The sequence below is a fragment of the Rhinopithecus bieti genome, unplaced genomic scaffold (genome assembly GCF_001698545.2).
Source record: "Rhinopithecus bieti isolate Rb0 unplaced genomic scaffold, ASM169854v2 scaffold_22357, whole genome shotgun sequence".
NCBI lineage: Eukaryota > Metazoa > Chordata > Mammalia > Primates > Cercopithecidae > Rhinopithecus > Rhinopithecus bieti.
The window spans coordinates 1-9442 of NW_016810344.1; the positions used below are offsets into that span (position 1 = coordinate 1).

General features: G+C 52.4%; 1 protein-coding gene across 1 annotated transcript; it reads left to right on the top strand.

Moving 5' to 3' along the window:
* Window positions 1-4716: 4716 nt before the first annotated feature.
* Window positions 4717-8850, top strand: LOC108541970 (protein FAM25A). Its single transcript, XM_017891730.1, has 3 exons — window positions 4717-4809; window positions 6779-6841; window positions 8696-8850. Exons 1-3 carry the CDS (start codon window positions 4737-4739, stop codon window positions 8827-8829), a joined length of 270 nt encoding a protein of 89 aa, XP_017747219.1. The 5' UTR covers window positions 4717-4736; the 3' UTR covers window positions 8830-8850.
* The last annotated feature ends 592 nt before the right edge of the window (window positions 8851-9442 follow it).

Below are 9442 nucleotides of genomic sequence, written 5' to 3' on the forward strand. Positions count from 1 at the left end.
GTGAAATAATTTTAATCTGGTTAAATATGAGAATGTGGATTTCCTGGTTCTGATCACTGTACTGTGGCTATCTTAAGAGGTGAACGTTCAGGGAGGCTGGGGAGGAATAAATGGAAATTATACTATTGAGTTGGAAGAGAAACCTACCCCATCAGTCATGAAACCCTCACATTCACAGCAGTGTGTCGGAGGTTCCAGTATGAATGGCATTTCCCAGATGTCAGCTCAAGGTCCCTGTGGAGGGAGTGGGGCTCCCTGGGAATCTAGTGGGGAGCATTCAGGGCTCCCTTCCTCAGGAGCCTGCCCTTCCTGCACAGAAGCATCAGCCTCACCTCTGTAGCGCTGCCCCTCTGCCTCTCAGAACCCACTCGGCTTCAGGCAGATTCTACTGCCAGCCTCCTTTCACAGATACAGCCTCCAGGGACTCAGCCCTGCCTTCCCAAGTGTTCCTGCCTCTCTTGGGAAGGGATGCTCTCAGATTCCACACCCCTGGACTTCCCCGGGCAGCACCTGCTCCTTCATTCTTCACTTCCGCAGCTCTCCGTTCTCACTCTGAGGGTCCTCTCCTCCTGGGAGTGTGTGTTGCTGGCAGCAATGAAGATCCTCCCCAGGGCCACCCCCCATGCCCTGTTCTTCTGCACTTCCCTGGCTTCCTGGGTTGGTTCTGCTGGTGTCACCTGCTTTTGGGTTTACATGGCTTCCCAGCTTCCCAATTTCTCTGAAGTTGAGTTTGATGTGTGTGTTGATGATAGACTTTTCTTCCTCCTCCTCCTCCTCCTCCTCCTCAGTCTTGTTGTTGCTCCATATAGTTTCCAGAAGGAGAAAAGGGATACTGTAAAATTAAGCTGCTGCAGGCTGAGCACAGTGGCTCACGCCTGTAATCCCAGCCCTTTGGGAGGCCGAGGCAGGTGGAGCACCTGAGGTCAGGAGTTCGATACCAGGCTGGCCAACATGGTGAAACCCAATCTCTACCAAAATACAAAATTAGCAAGGCATGGTGGTGTGTGCCTGTAATCCCAGCTACTCAGGAGGCTGAGGCAGGAGGATCTGTTGAACCTGGGAGGCAGAAGTTGCAGTGAGCCGAGATCACACTACTGCACTTCACCCTGGGCAACAAGAGTGAAACTCCATCTCAAAATAATAGTAGTAATAATAATAATAGTAATAAAGCTGCTGCCATGTTTCTCTCAGACCCAGACATCCCGCAGAGTGAGCTGGAATTCTCTGTTTCTCTGTTTCGCCTCCATACCCACTGGCTCCTCTCTGCCCGCTCCCTCTTGGACTGCATCACCAGCATGCCTCGCTCTCTGGCCCTAGTGGAATTCAGACAGTGGGGGATGTCACAGGAGGTGGAAGAGAGAGGAGAGGTGGTTATTTGCTCAGATTCTTCCTTGCTCGTTTGGCAGTGGCCACATCTTTCTACTGATGACTGCAGCTCCTGATGATCCTCCTCTACACCCACAGCTGTCTTTGGGGTCTGTGGACACCTTTCCTGTCCCTCTAGACCCAGAGAGAGAACAGCTCCCCCTCTTGCTGCTCCAGGGCATTCCTCATCTCTCACTGGTTCCCTTAACTCTGTCCACACTTCTGTGAACAGCCCCTTTCCTCAAGTACCCATTCGAATACGTCCTCTGGCTTCCCCCAGGAGCCTGACTGATACCCACAGGTGGGTGGATGCTGGCGTGCTGCCGGGCCCCTCTTCCTCTGGTGACTGGCCAGCCAAGTCTCCAGGAGTCTCGTTAGGGGGGGCAGGCGGTGGGCACAGCACAAGCTGTGAGCTCAAATCCACAGAACAAAAGTGGGAGAAAACACCAGCAGGATGGATTGCGTGACGTCTGTCCTTTAAATCACACAAGGCATCATCAGGCTTCAGACATGAGACAGCCTAAGTATTTAAGTACTTCAAATAAACAAATTGTTTTTCAGAATTGGTCATTGCTAAGTTGGCAAATTGCTATTTGAAACACTGGCTCTCCTTGACTCAGTGATTCAGCCAGCTAGTCCCTTGCCAAGCTAGTTTGTTAACCAAATCCCACCTTGAGAATTTATCTGCTCCTGTCAAAGCCAGATTCTCCCTGCCTGAGGGGAGGCTGGACTTGACTTTCTGACTCAGGATGTGCTGACTTGGATCCCTGGGTCCAAGGGCAGCCCCCTTGGGCCACTGTGGACTGGACATCTTTCATGATGGGGTAGGGGGGCAGGCCCCACGTAATTCACCCTTGACCTCATCCAGGCAGGTGAAGTTCCCTGCAGGAGTCACCTGAGCCCAGCCCCTCAGACCAGGATCCATCATGGTTAGGAGGATTTGGGGCTATCTTAGGTTCTTTGGCTAGAAAGGGGTCCCACTCTTAGGGGTCTACCCCAGAGGTGGGGCACAGAGGGCCTGCTGGGGCCCATGGGCTGGGCTGGGTGGACAGGGATCTGGTCACAGCAGCAGCAGCTGGAAGGCCAAGTGGGAGGGCACCAGGGCCTGGGGCCCATGTCTGGTCCTGGGCCTCCCCAGGCCTCTTGTCTTCTCCTCCGCAGGCATTCGGGATCTGTGTCTGGACCCAGCCTTGCCCAGGAGGTCTAGGGCCATGGTGTGTTGTCATTAGAATCGCAGTGCTCACACCAAGGCAGTGCATTAAATTAGCAGGGCAGAGTCTCATGGATAGGGGACCATGTGGAGGGGGTGGGGGGAAGGGCAGTTGTCCGCAGAGGCTGTGATGGGCCTGGCTCTGGGCTGGGCAGTGGGCCAGGGTCCTGCTGTGTGGCTGAGCTCTGACAATAGGCTGTCTGGGGCTGGTGAGCTCCTGAGAGAGGGGACTGCTGCAGAGTACCCTAGGGTGGGAGCTCATGAGGAGGGGGTCTGTGGGGTGTGGAAGCCATTCTAGAGCAGGCAGATGACACTTGTGAGGGGAACAGGCATAGAAAGGACCCCTGTGGGGGTGGGGGACACACAGCCTCAGAAGGAGCAGGAAAGGGGCTTTGACAGGTCCAGGGAGCATCCCTGAGGTTTCCTAGCACAATTCCTACCAGCCGTGTCCCCAGGGTCTCCCCACCCCCCAAACCTCTGCAGTGCCAGCCCAATGCCCTGGGCAAAACATCCCGGACTCTGGCTGTTACAAAGGAGGACAGGGTCATCTGGACCCGCCTGAGCTCCAGGCCCCCCACTTTCACAGCCCCGTCTGGGTCCAGAAGTTCATACGTGTATAAATGAAAAATGTGCAAGAATCATATGATTGAATTCCCTTTCATAAAGAGGGCCCCTCTAAATTGTTTAAGCCCCGATTCACCCCTGCCCAAAGGAGACAGCAATGGCATGTGTGGGGCTGTGGCCTTGAGACCCAGAGGTCCTGCTGCCCACGATACCCACTGCCCACCCTAGGGGGACTGGCCGTAGCCCTGGAGCCCCCAAACACCATGCAGGAATGCAAGAGGGTCTCAGCTCCTGGGTCCCAGACTGGGAGGGCCCACAGTCCAGTAAACTAATCAGGCCCCAACACACCCAGGAGAGCAGCTCCAGGAGCCTGCACTGGGGAGAGAGCCTCAGACCCCTGCCCCAGGCCTGCACCCCAGAAGTAGGAGCATGGGAACACCTCTTCTTGGCTCCTGGCCAGCAGAAGTCACATTCCCCAGCCCCTCTGGCTCCAGGCAGCCTCATGTCCTAGTCACTCCTTGGCCCACCTCACCGGTAGGTCAGAGCTCACTGCCCAAGGGCACCTCCCAGCTCCTCAGTGATGAGTGGAGGAAACAGGTGTTTACCAGGCGCTTGCATGCTTTGTCTCAGGGATGATTAGTGACACAGCCAGGAAGGCACGCTATCCCCATTTTACAGATGAGGAAACAGAGGCTCAGGTTGGGCTGGTGACTAAGGGAAGAAGCATGTGGCAGATGGCTTGAGGCATGTCTGTCCATCATGGGTAACAAGGGAGCAGCCCTGCCATTCCTCATGCGATGTGCCAGGAGCCAGGGAAGCTGCTTTCTAGGAGATTCTAGCTAGGGCCAGAAGCATCTCCCTGAGTGGTGGTGGAGGCCTCTGCCTACTCCTCCAGGACTGCCAGGGGATAGAAGGCACCGCTGACGTCACAGAGCCTCTTGGGTGAGTGAGCATCAGCTGAGTGGTTCCAGGTGACTACGCTTCTGCTCAGTGCTGTGCCCCCCTCTGCCTTGGGCAAGGCACCACCCTGAACGCCCCACCTATCCCATGGAGGCTGCAAACTGCTCTGCAGAGCCAGGGTCTCCAGGAATGGGGAAGGCAGTCACCCTCACTCCACTTGTGTTTGTGACCCAAAGGACTGCCCAGGTTTCCAGGCCCATAGAACCCCCAAACCCCGCACTGGGCCACACTGGAGACATTGAGCAGCAAGCTTGGAATCCTAGGCCTTGTCTCCAGGTACATATAAGTGCCCACAGGCTTGGGAAGCTTTGGTCTCGGGGGGCTGGCACTCACGCCCCCTGCCTCAAGGAAGAGGCATGTCCAGATCTCTCCTGTCCAGCCTCAGCCCTGCTCCCTGCCCCTATCCTTCATGGGGTCCCTAGGACAGGGTTACAGAAGTCTCATGATGTCAGGGGATGCTGCCACCCCAGTGCCAGGGTGGTTCCACCCAGCCCCTTCCTGCTGCCGCCCTCTCTGACTCACCTGTCCAACCTCCTACTGGGCTGGGGCCAGAGCATAGACAGGCACCAGAGGCAGCTATAAAAACACATTGGGCCAGTCCTCAGCATCCTAGTTGGCCACCGTCTGCTGCCACGCGATGCTGGGAGGCCTGGGGAAGCTGGCTGCTGAGGGCCTGGCCCACCGCACCGAGAAGGCCACTGAGGGAGCCGGTGAGGACCTGGGGCTCCTTTCTACCTGGGCTGGGGGGATCTGGGGCAGACTGGGTCTGTTGGAGGCGGATCTTAGTAGGCAGGTGAGGACCTCAGGGGAGGCCTTGGCCCCTCAGGAACCCTGGTCTGCAGCCCAACCAGGACAGCACGGAGTTAAGGGGTGCAGAGCTGGGGAGGTCTCCTGGGGGCAGGGCATGAGTCCGGGTGCTGGGTGAACACTGGCAGCTTGGACCCTTCCCTCTGGAAATCTGGGGAACCTTTCTTGTCAAAACAGCCTATTCTGAATAACCTATGCATGAAAAGGAAGATAGATTTTTATTTTTACCATAACTTTAAAGCTTCAGAGATTTCTTAACAAGTCACCAAGTCTGATCTGTTCAAAGTCAAAAAGGACATTTTCAATGTCATCCAAGTCCTCTGCAGCATGTTTACTCTTATTTTTATTTGTATTTGAGATGTAGTCTTGCTCTGACTGCCAGGCTGGAGTGTAGTGGTGCGATCTCAGTTCACTGTAAACTCTGCCTCCTGGGTTCCAGTGATTCTCCTGCCTCAGCCTCCGGAGTAGCTGGGATTACAGGCACCCACCACCATGCCCGGCTAATTTTTGTATTTTTAGCAGAGACGGGGTTTCTCCCTGTTGGCCAGGCTAGTCTCAAACACCTGACCTCAAGTGATCCGTTCCTCTTGGCCTCCCAAAGTGCTGGGATTACAGGCGTGAGCCACTGCGCCTGGTCCGGAAGTGTATTTTGTAGGCAGAAGTCAGCAGCTGTGTGTGGGGAGATCCAGCCAGACCCCACCCGTGGGTCATCATGTGAAAAACAGTCTTGCCTGAGTTTGTGTCCTCTTTCTAAATGGCAGTAGATGCATATTTTGTTTTTGACTCTGCAGCTGGTGTGGACCACCTGCTTTAACCTTTCACTAGCCTCTGAGTTTTCTATGATTCCTGTCGGGAGAAAAGCTGAGTGTTGGGAGAGAAGCTGAGGCAGTGCTTGCATGTCTGCTAGACTTGTTGGCTCCTGGCTTCCAGCACGCCCATTATCTCAAGTAGCCATACGTTTCTCATTCACTTGATACACCTTTTCCTTTCAACCCCCACATCCTCACCACCTGTTTCCTTGCTAGATCACCAATAAATAGCGTGGGGTCCCAGAGCTCGGGGCCTTTGCAGCCTCCACACTCACGATGACCCCTTGGTCCTATTTTCTCTCTCAAAACTTTTTCTCATTTCATTGTCTCCGTGGGACTTTGTCGCCCCCACGACCTGGTGTTGGTCTCATCATCCCAACAAATTCCCATTCTAAAGATGAGGGAACCCAGAGGTGGAAGGTAGAGTTAGAGTAAGAACCATTTCTTCTGACTCCAAAATTTTTCAGTTCTAGCACGTTACCACCCACACTTTAAAAAACTCTGACGTAGGCAGAGAATTCCCTCTTGTTGGAGGAATTGCTTTGAGAGATGTGGTTTTACTGGATGAGGCGTTGGAAACCGATCTGAGGCAGGCACCAGCACATCCTGAAAGGGGTGTGACCTGGCACACAGGCCCAGCCTGGGCTTCATGTCTCAGCTGGCAAGATGGCCTGCTCATTGCCATTCCAGGCCGGGCAGGGCCAAGGGGCTTGGGGAACCTGTGCCTTCATGGGAGTCACTGAGCTCATCTTCAGGCAGCCAGGGCCCTGGCATCTCTGAACGAAGCCAGCTGTGGGGGAAGTTCCTTCTCATGAGCCAGTCTGTCCTGGCTGGGGGTGGCATCCCAGAGCCCCACCTTGGATGTCCAGGGACGTATAGGTCTATTGTGAGGATAAGTGGGCCAGCACTGAGCCCTCACCCTGGACTCAGGGGGCAGTGGGCCTGCTCTGAGCCCTCACCCTGGACTTGGGGAGCAGTGGGCCTTCTTTGAGACCTCTCCCTGGACTGGGAGGGCAGTGGGCCTGCTCTGAGCCCTCACCCTGGACTTGTCTCCTCTGTTCAGTTCATGCCGTGGAGGAAGTGGTGAAGGAGGTGGTGGGACACGCCAAGGAGACTGGAGAGAAAGGTACAGTCGGCTGAGGTCGGGCAGGGAAGCAGGGAGGGAGGAAGGGAAGCCAGGTGCTGGGCCAACCTGTTCTTTGACTAACCAGGTCAAACACTGCCCCTGATGTTGCAGCCTTTCAGAGCCTCTCGGCTGGGGCAGTTATCTATGCTCATCGGAGGCCACAGAGCGTACTGCGTTAGGGCACTGTCTAGATGGTTCTCTCTGTGGAATGATAAGAAGACAAAGTCACAAAAGACTATGTGACAGCACACTGGGACAAAACATTTAACACGGCCAGGCGCAGCGGCTCACGCCTGTAATCCCAGCACTTTGGGAGGGCGAGGCGGGCGGATCACAAGGTCCGTGGTGAAATCCTGTCTCTACTAAAAATACAAAAAATTAGCTGGGCGCAGTGGCGGGCGCCTGTAGTCCCAGCTACTTGGGAGGCTGAGGTAGGAGAATGGCATGAACCCGAAAGGCGGAGCTTGCAGTGAGCCGAGATGGCGCCACTGCGCTCCAGCCTGGGTGACAGTGAGACTCCGTCTCAAAAAAAAAAACAAAAAAAAAAAACTTGTAAAATTATATGTTAAATGTTAAATTGATGTGTGTGAGCTGTGAGTAACACTATGCACAAAGCATGTGTATATCTCATTCCGTTTCAACAAAATAGATTCCGGGTACATGAAGGACTTAAATTTACATACAAGAATTTATTAACTTACTAGGAGATAACCATCTTAGCTCAGGCTGCTATTATAAAATACCAAAGGACAGGTGCAGTGGCTCACACCTGTAATCCTAGCCCTTCGGGAGGCCAAGGCAGGTGGGCCACCTGGGGTCAGGAGTTCAAGACCAGCCTGACCAATATGGTGAAACCCCATCACTACTAAAAATACAAAAATTAGCTGGGCATGGTGGCACATGCCTGTAATCCCAGCTACTCAGGAGTCTGAGGCAGGAGACGCCCTTGAACTGGGGAGGCAGAGGTTGCAGTGAGCTGAGATTATACCACTGCGCTCCAGCCTGCGTGACAGAGCAAGACTGTCTCAAAAACAAAAACAAACCATAAACTGGGTGACTTAGAAATGACTTAGAAACAATAGAAATTTATTTCTCACACTCCTGGAGGATGGGAAGTCCAAGGTCAAGGCACTGGCAGATTTGGCATCTGGTGAGGGCATCTTCCTGGTTCGTGGATGGGCCTTGCTGTGTCCTCACATGGTGGAAGGAGCTAGCTCTCTGTGGTCTCTTTTATGTGGGTGCTAATTTCAACCTCCCGAAGGCTGCACCTCTTAATATCATTACATTAAGGCTGAGGATTTCAACATGCATTTTGAGGGGGAAGATATCATAAACATTTAGACATTGTAATAACATAAGAGAGTTTGGCCTAATCTTGGAGAGGGGAGAATCTTTAGAACCATGACAAAAAAAAACCAGCGGCCATAAAGGAAATATTAAGTAAATTTGGCAATCCAAAACTTCGAAATTTTCTATAGCCAAAAAAAAAAAAAAAATTATAAACTAAGGCAAAAGAAAACTCATTAAAAATATTTGTAATACAAATGATAATCCAATATAACAACCCAATATAAAAATGGCCAAAAGACATAAGCAGGCATTTTCGAGAAAAAAGGATAAGCAGGCAATGTACCCATGAGATGCTCAGTCTCACTCACAGTTGAAGAAATACAAGTTGTTGGGGAAATTAAAACCAAATTCAAATTCATTCTGCCGGGAGTCCTGCTGCCCTTGGTCCCATTGGGCCACTCCAGGGACTAATCCATTAAGATGGCCACATCCCACAGGCCAATCAAGGGGACACAAGTTCAGCGGGTGGATCACTAGGACATTCTTCCTCTTTCTTTCCAACAGCCATTGCCGAAGCCGTAAAGAAAGCCCAAGAGTCAGCGGACAAAAAGATGAAGGAAGTTACTGAGACAGTGACCAACACAGTCACAAATGCCATGACCCATGCAGCAGAGAGTCTGGGCAAACTTGGACAGTGAGTGCACCTGCTACCACGGCCCACCCTTTCCTAGTCTCAATAAAAAGCCGTGAAATGAGTACATCAAGCCCTGGATTTATTCCCATTTGGATGGAAACACTAGGCAAAGTATTTTCTTGTTGATATAAAATATTTTACGTATTTATAGAGTACATTTGAGTGTTTACTACATGCACAGAATGTGTGGTGATCAATCAGTGTTTGGGGTGTCCATCACCTTGAATATTTGGTATTACTATGTGTTGGGTACATTTCAAGTCCCCTCTGTTAGCTACTTTTTTTTGTTTGTTTTTTGTTTTGAGACAGAGTCTTGTGTGATCTTGGCTCACTGCAACCTCTGCCTCCCAGGTTCAAGCAATTCTTCTCCTGCCTCAGTCTCCCGAGTGGCTTGGACTACAAGCGCAGGCCACCATGCCCGGCTAATTTTTTTTTTTTTTCCTGTATTTTTAGTAGAGATGGGATTTCACCATGTTAGCCAGGCTGGTCTTGAACTCCTGACCTCAAGTGATCTGCCTGCCTGGACCTCCTAAAATGCTGGGGTTATAGGCATGGGATACCGTGCCTAGCCTTCCAGCTACATTGAAACATACAATACATTCCTGCTAACTATAGTC

Bases quoted from the DNA above. Each gene is read 5' to 3' on its own strand.
- LOC108541970 (XM_017891730.1), top strand. From the start codon at position 4,737: ATGCTGGGAGGCCTGGGGAAGCTGGCTGCTGAGGGCCTGGCCCACCGC. The intron at 4,810-6,778 runs GTGAGGACCTGG...TCCTCTGTTCAG, and splicing joins GAAGGCCACTGAGGGAGCCG to TTCATGCCGTGGAGGAAGTG. The intron at 6,842-8,695 runs GTACAGTCGGCT...TCTTTCCAACAG, and splicing joins CAAGGAGACTGGAGAGAAAG to CCATTGCCGAAGCCGTAAAG.